The following is a 12,038-nucleotide window of genomic DNA, read 5'->3' as shown; positions in this document are numbered from 1 at the left end:
GACTGTAATGTCCAAGCCCAGAGGGCTAAGAAGTGCCCACTGGGCTGTGTAAGGTGAGAGGAGTGCCAGGCTGAAACTCTCCCCACCGCCTGGTGCTGGCAGTCACGGATGCTGAGCAGCCCCCAGCTTTCCAAAGTCAATGAGTAACTTGGGGGGCTGGGCAGGGCTAGGCCTGCTGCTGTGGGCCCAGTGGTGTTTTCCACTCCTGAGCAAGCGTGGCCGGAACGCCTACCTGCTCAAGTGTGTGCCTTGCCCTCCTCCACCTGGCCTGGTCTGGCCAGTGCTCCTTGGAGAAAGAGCCCTCTCGCCTGGCAGCTGGACCAAGGGAGCCAGCTTCAGGCACCAGCAGGTGAGGGCCTAGGAGTTGGGAGTGGGGGTGTGGGCAGGGCTGAGGTGGGGTTGGTGGTGGGGGAAAGAGAAACACGGCCCTGTCCCCCGTCGTCCAGGGAAGATTGGAGTGGTTGTCTGTGCTCTATGTGCCCAGCTCTATGCTGAGTGCTGGAAAATGCTGAGAGGAGGGCAGGTCTTCTGGCCTGAGGGGACTCCGAGTCTGAAGGATGGCAGCAAAAGGAAGAACAGTCCTGCAGACCCTGAACCAAGAGTCCTCTATGCCAGGAGGAATTCGCCTACGGTTAATCCTCTGTGACCTTGGTCAGGCCCTGCCCTTCAGGCCTTGCCTACAACATGAGGCAAACTGCAGGAAGTGACTTTCAGAATCGTCAGGGTCTTTCCAGCATCAAACTTTTGTGATTTTTCAGGGCTGCTGGGAAATCACCACTTTGGGATCCATGAGCTGGGCAGGCTAAAGTGGGAAGGAGACAGAAGTGTGGAGGTGAAACTCCCATGGAGATCCTTGTGGGGGCGTAAACCAAGAGGCAGCAGGGTGGCTGGGCCTGGCTGAGCAGCTGGAGTCTACCCTGCAAGCAATGGGGAGCCACAGGCCCTTCTCAGGGGAGGAAGAGGAGTCTGTCATGAGGTCACTCTGGCTATGTGTTTGGAATAAGCGGAGGCAGGGGACATGGGTAGGAATGGCTGGTGACAGTGTCCATGTGGGTGGGTTAGGGAGGAGCAGCTCTGATAGTTGCTGGGGCAGCGTAGAAGGACAGGGCACAGGAGGAGGCCTGGTTGCCTGCCCCATAGTGACCAGATAGGAGGAGGTGTAGCTGAAGAAGGAGGAACAGTTACACGCCATGGGGATTGGAGAAGCCAAGGCCTGGGGCTGAGTGGGGATGAAAGAAGGAACACTTTCTAGGGGGAAGGTGATGGGAGGGACCCCCTGCCCACGAATCTGCGCTGGATTCTTACTGCCTTGGCCCTCAGGTGTGTCCCGACCATGGTCCCTGCCTGGCTGTGGCTGCTTTGCCTCTCTGTCCCCCAGGTGAGCTGGGCCCTGCTCCCCTCCTTCAGATCCTGACTTTGAGTGTTGGTACCCTTGCGCCCCCCACACCTGGACCAGTTACACTGACCATGGATGGTAGTAGTTGGGGGAGGGGTCAGAGCTGGCTGTAGGCCTGTTGTGGCATCATGAAGTCCAAGGGCAGAGGTGGAGCGGCGATGGCATGGCCAGGCACAGGGAAGGGGCAGAAGTTCCCCTGTGTGCCAGGTCCCCAGCACCCAGGTCAGGGACACAGGGCCTGGGGACAAGGTGAGCATCTTCCCGCAGGCTCTCCCTGAGGCCCAGCTTGCAGAACGATACGTAGAAGTCCCGGAAAACTATGGTGGAAATTTTCCTTTGTACCTGACCAAGGTGAGCCTGAGCGCTGGGGTGGGTTATCCTCCCCCCAAGTCCTTTTTACCCTACCTTCAGTACTCCTTTCTCTCTTTGCTCTGGCTCACTTTTAAACACTGCTATCCAGAGAATATGTGATATAGTGTGCATGACTAGCAAGATTTTAATCCCCGGAGAAAGTAGAGCTTTAAGTTAAAGAATGAAAATTTGGGGGAGGGGTTTCAAGCTTTAGAACGAATGGCAGGGAGTATTAGGGAGCATCAGGTACAGGGGAAAGAGCTCTGGCTTTGAATCTCAGTCCTGTTACTGGCTGTGTGACCTCAGGTAAGTGCTAGCTCTCTCTGAGTCAGTTTTCCCATATATAAAATGGGACCATTGGGTGCTGGGGCCATCCCCCAGGCCTGGCCCCCACTCCCTTCACTTTTGTTCTTCCCTACCAGCTGCTGCTGCCCCGTGAGGAAGCTGAAGGCCACATTGTGCTGTCAGGAAACTCGGGCATAGCAGCTGAGGGCCTCTTTGCTGTGGATCCAGAGTCTGGCTTCCTGCTGGTGACAAGGGCCTTGGACCGAGAGGAACAGGCAGAATATCGGCTACAGGTAGGGCTGGGCGAGGAGTAGGGGACAGCAGTGAAGGTAGAGCAGGGCACTGACTACCCTTCTCTGCAGGTCACCCTGGAGACTGAGGAAGGGCGCGTCTTGTGGGGCCCCCAGCTTGTGCTTGTGCATGTGAAGGATGAGAATGACCAGGTGCCCCATTTCTCCCAGGCCATCTACAGAGTTCATCTGAGCCAGGGTACCAGGCCTGGTGAGTCCCCAGGGCAGCCAGCTCACTGCAAGGTCAGGTGGGCACTGATAAGAGAGCAGAGAGTAAAAAGACTGCCAGAGAGTTGGCATAGGGACAAGGCCGCTAGGGGCCAAGCTGCCCCTCCCATTTTTGTCCCATTCTGTATCTCACCGAGGGTCTTCAGGTGAATCCATCCTTTTTTGGCCTCAGTTTGCTCATCTGTGAAGTGGGATGAAATGCCATGGCTCACCTTGAGTCCTGATATGATGATGGATATGGAAGGAAGGACCAGGGAGAGAAAGGGAGGCATGGGAGACTCTCCCACCCTCCCCAACCCTTAGGTTTGCCCTCTCCATACACACCAGGTATCCCCTTCCTCTTCCTTGAGGCTTCAGACGGGGATGAGCCAGGCACAGCCAACTCGGATCTCCGATTCCACATCCTGAACCAGGCCCCAGCCCAGCCTTCCCCAGACATGTTCCAGCTGGAGCCTCGGCTGGGGGCTCTGGCCCTCAGCCCTAAGGGTAAGCCTGAGCTGGGTGTGATGGGGAGGGAGGCTCAGGGAAAGCTGGGGAAGGAAGGTGGTAATAGAAGGACGGGTTGGAGCTTGAGAGATAAAGATGAGGAAAGAGCATTCTAGATGGAGAGAATAACAAGGCAAAAGGCCATGCTTGAACAATACCTGGAGGCGAGACCCTGCATGGAGAGTTGAGAAATGGTGTGGATGGAGTGTCTCAGCTCTACATTCTGGAGACTCAGGTCTAAGGTACAAGGATTGGAGAGACCTGAGGGGGGTTAGCCCAAGATGTTGCTGGGAGACCTTTGGACTGACAGCAAGAGAGACCTGGACGTGGGAGTTCAGACCAGAGGCATGGGCTGGGAGAAAAGCTAATCATACCCCCAGACCCCAGCTAACCACCCACTCACTTATCTACCACCCGACTATACATGCAGTCCGTTTACCCAAACATTCACCCAAGCTAACCCATCCACACACCCAAATCCCCATTCACCTACTGCTCCCTAAACCCCATCCACCTACCTCGTCAGTCATCCATTCATCCACCAGTCATCTGCTCATCTGCCCATCCACCCATGTGCTTCTACCCGACCCCACCTCATCCTGGTAATCCACCCATCCAGTCCATTAGTCATTCGTGGTGTGGATTGATATGGAAATGACTTTGCAGACTATCAGGTCCCGGTTGGCTGCTCGCAGTAGTGCTAAAAGTCCTTCTCATCCCTCGGTCAAAAGCATATCCTGAACACCTGCCGTATGCTTGGCTTTGTGCTTGGTACCTTGCTGAGAAGGGTGCCCTGAACCTGGTCTCCTGCTCAGCTGACCACCCTGCCCCTTCTAGGGAGCACCAGCCTAGACCAGGCCCTGGAAGGACCCTACCAGCTGTTGGTACAGGTCAAAGATATGGGCGACCAGGCGTCGGGCCACCAGGCCACAGCCATCGTAGATGTCTCTGTAGTAGAGAGCACTTGGCTGCCCCTAGATCCTGTCCACCTGGCAGAGAATCTCAAAGTTCCATACCCACACCAGATTGCGCAGGTGAGTAAGTGGCTGTCAGCGGAGAAAATAGCCCCATGGATGGTGTAGCTGGGCCTGAGTCTCTTGGAGATTTTGGGGGGTGGGTCTAAGGGCCCAGCTTGACTTCTCCGCCTCCCCTACCTGTGCTTCTCCCTCCACTGTCCCTATCAGTTCTCATCATGCATTGGGGCATTCAAGGTCCTGGGACCAGGCTCACAGCCCTTCACCTGTTATCTTCCGACAGGTGTGGCTCTGTGTTCTGACCTGCTGACCTTGCCCCAGGCTTCCTCAGGGGGAACAGCTGCCACCTCCTTGCTGCCATGGGGATTGTCACCCAGACCAGGAATGTTTCAGGCCTCTTCTAGGAATGCCCTGGGGTCAGGCCCAGCCAAGAGGGCAGAGAATTAAACAACCTGGTCATTCAGGCACTTTGGGCAGGGTCCAGGCTTGGACCAGGGCAAGGCCACCATGGAGCTGTCACAACCACAAGTGCCCCAAACAGAAGGACCCTCCCTGGACTCCAGGGATGACAGCAACTTGCCTGGGGTCACACAGTAATCGGGGCCCAGTCTCCCCACCTGGGAACAGTTGGGCAATAAGGGCTGACACAGGCTGTTCTTGCCTCTTGTCCTGGGGTGACACAGGCAGTTCCTTCTTCTTATCCTGGGCTGCTCTCATTCTGTGTCCCTTTCCTAGGTACACTGGAGTGGGGGCAACGTCCATTATCACCTGGAGAGCCAGCCTCCTGGACCCTTTGATGTGGATGCAGAGGGGAAGCTCTACGTGACCAGGGAGCTGGACCGAGAAGCTCAGGCTGAGGTGAGGTGAGGGCGAAGCCAGGAGGGCTGGCTAAGGAGGGCTTGGTCACTGTCTGGTTGGCTTCTGGGGGTATCACATCCACCACAGGCACTGAGGCAGTGCAAGAGTGTCCAGAAGAGCTGGAGCTGGCCACCAGAAGGGAACCCAGACCCAGGCCAGGCTGAAGCTGCCCTTGGCCTTCATCTGAAGCCCCCCACTGCCTACTACAGTACCTGCTCCTGGTGTGGGCTCAGAACACCCGCGGTGAGGACTACACAGAAGCTCTGCAGCTGCAGGTGGTGGTGATGGACGAGAATGACAACGCGCCTCTTTGCCCCTCACCTGGTGCCTCAATCAACATCCCTGAGCTCAGCTCCCCAGGTGGGCTACGGTTCTTGTCAGGAGCTGGGGGAAGGCTGAAGTCCCTATGAACCATCCATCTTGCTCTTCTTTGAGATGGGGACAGTCTCAATGTCCTCCCACAACACACAAACACACACACACACGCGCGCGCTCATGCACTCAGGTTAAGTCCAGCACAAAAGAGGAGTGGGTGAAGTAAGGCCTCCAGACTGGGCCCTGGTCCCACTCAGGTGGGTGCTGTCTTTGCAGGCACGGAGGTGACTAGGCTGCTGGCAGAGGACCTGGATGCCCCTGGTTCCCCTAATTCTCACGTTGTGTATCGGCTGCTGAGCCCTGAACCTGAGGAGGGGACAGAAGGGAGTTCCTTTGAGCTAGACTCCACCTCAGGCAGTGTGACACTGGGACCTCGTCCCCTCCATGCTGGTCAGAACTTCCTGATTCAGGTGTTGGCCGTCGACCTAGGAGGAGCAGAAGGCGGTAAGTGCCCTGACGGTGACCCTGATGGCGACCCAGTCTCCTTGCCCCCTCTGTTCCTACCTTGGCCTCCCCAACATGCCCTCCCCTGCCTCAGGCCTCAGCAGCACGTGTGAGGTTGCTGTCACAATCACGGACATCAATGACCATGCTCCTGAGTTCATCACTTCCCAGGTAAGCAGCAGGGGAGGAGGCCTTGGGAAGGCGCTGATGGGGGACTCACAGCCCCTCCAAATGTCTCCAGATTGAGCCCATAAGCCTCCCTGAAGACTCAAAGCCTGGGACTCTGGTGGCCACACTCATGGCCACTGATGCCGACCTTGAGCCTGCTTTTCGCCTCATGGACTTTGCCATTGAGGCAGGGAATATGGATGGGACCTTTGGCCTGGATTGGGAGCCAGATTCTGGTCATGTCCAACTACGACTCCTCAGGGTAAGGGGCCGGGGGTAGGAAAGGGGCACATACGTTCACACATGCATGTACAAGTGTGCCGCACCCCGGCCCACACAGTGACCCAGGCCCCACTGTTCTAGAACCTCAGCTATGAGGCAGCTCCAAGTCACAAGCTAGTGGTGGTGGTGCGGAGTGTGGCAGAACTGGTGGGGCCAAACCCGGGCCCTGGAGCCACAGCCACAGTGACTCTGCTGGTGGAGAGGGTGGTGCCACCCCCCAAGTTGGACCAAGAGAGCTACGAAGCCAGTGTCCCAGTCAGCACCCCAGCCGGCTCCCTCCTACTGACCATTCAGCCCTCAGACCCCATGAGCGGTCCCCTCAGGTGAGCCAGAAACCCAGCCCCTTCCCTGAGCTGGACCTCCCCTGCTCCCCAGGGATGACCCCAGGACCCTAGAGGTGGCTTGGAATATTCCTCAGACCGTGGCTAATGCCAAGGTTGTGACTCCTGGGCCTGGGGGGTGGGGGTGGGACTGGGGGTGGGCAGTGTGGGATCAGGGCTGGATGAACTGGACAGGACATGGAGAGGGGTGTTTGGACCCCGTGAGACCTCAGACGGTGCCTCTTTGTGCTGCCTGGATGGGGCCCTCCTCCAGCCCATCCCCTCATCCAGACAAGGCTGTTCCTAGGTTCTGGCCCCATCCCGGCACCTTCCTGGGGTGACCTGGGACTAGTGGAGTTGAGTCAGGTCCCCCAGGCTCTGAGGGTCCCTTCCCCACCCACAGTACCCTTGGTTCAAGCCCTGACCTCCTACGAGTCCCTGAAGCTGGGGAGAGAGACTAGGCACATGGGGCACTGCGGCCACCCCCAAGTCACAGAGAGGCTGTGGCACTTGAGCAGGTCACACGGCCTTGGAGGTCTCTGGGCAAGACCCCATATATGGTCCCAGAGCCTCCTCACCCCCGCCCGCATCTTCTCTGGGCCTCAGGTTTTCCCTGGTCAATGACTCAGAAGGCTGGCTCTGCATCAAAGAGGTCTCCGGGGAGGTGCACACGGCCCGGCCTCTGCAGGGAGCCCGGCCTGGGGACAGGTACACAGTGCTCGTGGAGGCCCAGGATGCAGGTATGGCCAGGCAGCGGTGAGGGCCTCTGGAATGAATACACTCCTCAGACAGACAGATGGATAGGCAGGACCAAGCTGCCTCCCTGGGGCCCTTGCTGGCATCTACTTTGCCTCAGGCAGGAGGGAGGATTGAGGGGCTGGGTCCAGGGTCCCTCTCTAAGAACGTCTGGCCTCTGCCTTCCCTCTTGGATCACCCTCCCGAGCCAGACACTTGCAATCTCAGAGGACTCTTTCACCCCAGAGGGCCTCTCAAGGTGTCAGCTTCAGACAAGGCTGGGAGCAGAGGGTGTGGACTGGGCAGATGGAAGGAGGGCCAGGGGCTGTCTCCTGGGACAGGTGTGCTAGGAGGTGAGCCTGAATGGGACACTGAGGCCAGATGTGGAAGACTCTGAATGCCACTTGGACAGGATAAAGAGCTGGCCCAGGGAGGCAGTTTTCAGCTCTGAGCTGGGCTGTTCTGTGCCGCAACACAGACCCAGCAGGGATGAGCTTCTCTCCAGTCAGGACATCTCCACATTGTTGTGTCCTGGCACCAGTAGTGTGACTGGTGGTGGTGGCGTGCTGAGGGCAAGCTTGGCATCCAGAAAGGCACAGAAAGGTCTGGCAGCAGTTTGCATAGTGAAGGGGGTGAAGTGCATTGTGAGAACGAGACCGGCGAGGGGATGATGATAAGGATGGAAAGGAGAGGTAGCGTGGGGGGAAGGGAGCTAGCAGGGGAATCAGCAAGGGGAGATGATGGGCTGTTGGGAAAAGGACCAGCCCAGGGACTCTGGACTCACACCCGCCTCCACAAGGGCCCAGGCCAGCTCAGCACTGCTTCCTCTGCAGGCGAGCCGACACTGAACACCTCTGCGACACTCGTGATCCACTTCCTGAAGGCCCCTTCTGCCCCAACTCTGACCCCGGTGCCTAGTCGACACCTCTGCACACCCCGCCAGAACCATGGCGTGGTTGTCAGTGGACCCAGTGAGGACCCTGACCAGACCAATGGGGACAGTCCCTACAGCTTTGCCCTTGGTCCCAACCCTACGGTGCAGCGAGATTGGCGCCTCCAGGCTCTCAATGGTGTGTGGTGGGGGAAGGCGGGGAGGCTGTGGCCCAGGCAGGGAGGGGGTGGCACTTGGAAGTGAGATGCCCTTCTACTGTGAGGGTGGCGCTGGGCCTAAGGAGAGCAGCCCCCAAAGGGCCTGTCCAGGCTAGTGACTCTGGTCACATGGTTCCAACAGGTTCTCACGCCTACCTCACCCTGGCCCTGCATTGGGTGGAGCCAGGTGAACACGTAATCCCTGTCGTTGTCAGCCGCAATGGTCGGATGTGGCAGCTCCAGGTCCGAGGTGAGGCCAGGGCTCCTGAAGGAACCACTGGCTGCTGGTGGAGGGGCTGGGTACAAATGCACGCAGGCTCACACAGACAGCAGGTGCCTGTGCACACCTGCGGCTGGGCATACAGACTCCTGTGCACACAGACACGTGCACAGAGGAGCGTGCATCCCTCTCCCCACATGAATATATGCGTGCCAAAAAAGCCACATACCAGCCAGCTGGGCCATGCTGGGGGCTCCAAGCGGCTGGGGGGCCCTTCCCCTCTGCCCTTACCTTCCCCCCCTGCTTGCCCCCAGTGATCGTGTGCCGCTGCAACATGGAGAGGCAGTGTATGCGCAAGGTGGGCCGCATGAAGGGCATGCCCACGAAGCTGTCGGCGGTGGGCATCCTCGTGGGCACGCTGACAGCAATAGGTAACAGAGGCTGGGCTCCTGTATGGGGGAGGGCAATGGATGGCCAAAGCCACAGCCTCCACATAAACAGTGGCCCTGTCCCCATCATGCCCCCTTGGCTGGAGAAGGAACCTCTACCAACTCTCCTAGTCATTATGCTTTTCCTCCTGTCATGCTCCTCCTCCTCATCATCAGTAACAGCATTTACTGTTACATTAGTGCCCAGTGTCTGTGGGTCAGGCTCGACGCCCAGCATAGGATTATCGCGTTGACTCATCCCTACAACCTTGTAGATTCTGGCATCTCCCCATCTTCCAGATGAGGTTTCTGATGGTCAGAAGGTTATGTGACTGGTCTAAGGTTACACAGCCAGGGTGTGGCAGAACCCAGGTCTTGCTAACCTAAGTCCAAGCCTCCCTCTCCATCGTCTTTTTTCCTTTAGCCCTTCCACCCCCAATTTTTTCTTGGCCAGTTCTAGCACAATGCTACCATGTGGCTTTCTCCCAGAGGTCCATGGGACAACTCACAGGCTCCCCGGTGACCCCCACCCAAACTGTTTCCCAGAGAAGGGGACCTGGGAGGCGGTGTGTTCTGGGGTGGCCTCAGGGGGGCAGGGCCTGGTGCCAGCCAGGCCGGCCAAAAAGTCAGGCTTCTTCAGGCACTAGGGCCACAGTGTCATACCAGCCCAGCCTTGGGGATGCTGTCTGGAAAACTGCCTCCTTATTAAACCAATTCCCAAATATATGGTGATGGAAGGAGAACTGACTGCGGGTGGTGAACACACAATGGGATTTCTAGATGATGTAATACAGAATTGTACACCTGAAATCTATGTAATTTTACTAACAATTGTCACCCCAATAAATTAAAAAAAACACACAAACAAACAAAAAAACCCAATACCAATAATGGGGAGTCCCTAGTGATGGACAAGTCCCACGGCTTCTTCTGAGGACTGATCCATCCCTCTCGGACCCCTCAGGCATCTTCCTCATCCTCATATTCACCCACTTGACTCTGGCAAGGAAGAAGGACCTTGATCAGCCAGTGGACAGCGTGCCCCTGAAGGCAGCGATTTGAATGGTCCAGGCAGCCCCAGTTGGGAGGTTGGCCTCTAGCTCCATCTGAATCCACTGGGAGAGGACCCAGCACTACAGCTCCAAGGGGAGCAGGACAGAACAGAAGTCCCTTCACCTGCCCTGGGGTGGAGGCAACACCACCAGACATGTCTGCACACTGGCTTTATGGGCTGCCCGCAGGAATGCTCCAAATGTTGGCATGTTTGTTCAATAATAAAACCTCGGAGAGCTGGGTATGGGCCCTCAGGGATGGCTGTGCCCATGGCCAAAGGTCCATGTGTGTGTGTGTGCGTTCACTGTGTCCACCTGCCCCTTTATCCTTTCTTTATTTCCTGCTGCACAGAAAGGGCCTGGGGGCTGTAAGGACAAGTGGGGGTCCCCGGTAGGCAAAGTCACGGGGGTATCATATGGGCTTTTGGTGAGATCTCGACGCTAGAGGAGGGTGTGTCATTTCCATGGGCATTCGGAGCCCACTGGCTGTAGACCCTGGATGGGTCAAGTCTGTCCAGGTGATGGTTGAGGTTGTCCTCGAGAGAGTCATTTCTGTGTTTTTCTGCATATCATCTTTGCTATGAGAGGACACTTTGTAAGTCCATGTCCTGTGCTCATGTTCCTATACACGAGTCACCTGCACACAGGTGGGTAGAGGCCCCTCAGTCTCAGAAGGGGTTTGGGCAAGAATTGTGAAGGCCCCATGGGGCTGTAACAGGAGAGGTGAGGCTGGAGATGGGTCCCTCTGCCCCAAGGCACTTTTGGGTTTCACACACAGACTGGTGAGCACAAGGGGAGTCTGCAGCAAGTCAGAGAAGGGGGAATCACTCAGCTGGATACCTGGGGTAGGATAGAAACCCCCATGGCTCCCGCTGCCCCAGGTAACTCCATCCCCTGGCCCAAGATTGAGCCACTGCCCTGGTGCCCTGCTGAACCCTAGCCACACCTCCAGACTGACCGCTAATCCCTGACCCTTAACTGACCCCAGACACATGCTGGTTCCCCACAACCCCATCCCAACAGTCTCTGGGGAGCCAAGGTGGGACTTGCTGTCCCAGGCACCCTGAGCTGATGATGGTAAATCACGGGGAAGGGAGAAAAACAACTTCAGTGGGGCCCAGGCCCTATTTTTAGGTGATAATCTCTCCACTCCTGGCAGATTCTGTGGGATGCGAGCCAAGAGAGATGGGGCGGGCATCCTGGTTGGCCTGGGGGAGCCTGTGAGTCTCAGCCAGTATCCCCAGCCTAGGGATGGACTCTGAGGCTGGTTCTAGCCATCCTGGGCCCAGGACCCCACACTGGAGGCTCTGCCCACTATTGTGGTCCAAGCAGAGCTTCCTGCCCCTCTCCCAGGATCCTCCGCAGGCCTGCACCCACTTATAAGTCTTCAGGGTACAAAGCTCTTCGAAGGCAGCGTCTAATCTAATCTTCCCATCAACCTGCTCGGTGGAATTATTGGCTCCATTTTCCAGTGGAGCATCCTGAAGATCAAGGAGGTTGTGTTGCAGCTGAGAGTTGGGAATAGGGCACAAGGGGGGACTGTCTGGCCAAGGTTTGTCACATCTCCAGGTGTGTCCACCGCCTTCAACGGGTCTCTGCTCCATGAGATCTCCCAGAAGGGCCTTAGAGATTACCCAGACCAGTTCCTTCTTTAGGAGAATGAATCACAAAGAGGTGGAGGAGTCTCCCCAGGTCATCCAGCCAGTAGAATGCAGCACCTGAGCTGGAACCCCAGAATTATTTGCTTTTTGGGTCCTTGTTCTGGATGGATAGACAGGTGGAAAGGTGGGTGGGTGTACGGATGAATGGATGGTTGGGTTGGTGCATGGATAGATGGGTAGATGGGTGGATGGATGGATGGATCAGTGGGTGGCTAAATGGATGGATGTATGGGTTAGTGAGCAGGTGAGTGGGGCACCAAAAAAGGAAAAAAGGATGACAGGATACCAGGGCAAATTAAAGCCTCTGCCCCAGTTTGAGGCTTCTCTCTTGGGCCTCCAGGCCCCAGGCTACTCTGATTGTGTCAATACCGGGATTGATCACAAGGTCCACAATCC

General features: G+C 57.0%; 1 protein-coding gene across 2 annotated transcripts; it reads left to right on the top strand.

The window, feature by feature from the left end:
* Positions 1-231: 231 nt before the first annotated feature.
* Positions 232-10,166, top strand: CDH16 (cadherin 16). 2 transcript variants are annotated; one of them, XM_033128352.1, is made up of 19 exons: positions 276-349; positions 759-832; positions 1,321-1,378; positions 1,664-1,747; positions 2,170-2,325; positions 2,395-2,533; positions 2,878-3,036; positions 3,874-4,070; positions 4,746-4,868; positions 5,078-5,228; positions 5,460-5,687; positions 5,782-5,858; positions 5,929-6,117; positions 6,219-6,460; positions 7,064-7,197; positions 8,026-8,262; positions 8,424-8,531; positions 8,816-8,932; positions 9,894-10,166. In XM_033128352.1, the coding sequence occupies exons 3-19, from the start codon at positions 1,334-1,336 to the stop codon at positions 9,989-9,991; spliced, it is 2,484 nt and encodes an 827-aa protein (XP_032984243.1). In that variant the 5' UTR covers positions 276-349; positions 759-832; positions 1,321-1,333; the 3' UTR covers positions 9,992-10,166. The 2 variants fall into 2 exon arrangements, with proteins under 2 accessions (XP_032984242.1, XP_032984243.1); XM_033128351.1 differs by lacking the exon at positions 759-832 and having other exon boundaries at positions 232-349.
* Positions 10,167-12,038: the final 1,872 nt, after the last annotated feature.

The sequence above is a fragment of the Rhinolophus ferrumequinum genome, chromosome 15 (genome assembly GCF_004115265.2).
Source record: "Rhinolophus ferrumequinum isolate MPI-CBG mRhiFer1 chromosome 15, mRhiFer1_v1.p, whole genome shotgun sequence".
Lineage (NCBI taxonomy): Eukaryota > Metazoa > Chordata > Mammalia > Chiroptera > Rhinolophidae > Rhinolophus > Rhinolophus ferrumequinum.
This window is presented reverse-complemented; position numbering and strand designations above follow the sequence as displayed.

What these genes read in the sequence shown, in the direction of transcription:
- CDH16 (XM_033128351.1), top strand. Translation starts at nt 1,334, where the DNA reads ATGGTCCCTGCCTGGCTGTGGCTGCTTTGCCTCTCTGTCCCCCAG. An exon ending in ACCGAGAAGCTCAGGCTGAG is followed by an intron (nt 4,869 to 5,077) that starts GTGAGGTGAGGG and finishes TGCCTACTACAG; the next exon opens with TACCTGCTCCTGGTGTGGGC. An exon ending in GCGCCTCCAGGCTCTCAATG is followed by an intron (nt 8,263 to 8,423) that starts GTGTGTGGTGGG and finishes TGGTTCCAACAG; the next exon opens with GTTCTCACGCCTACCTCACC.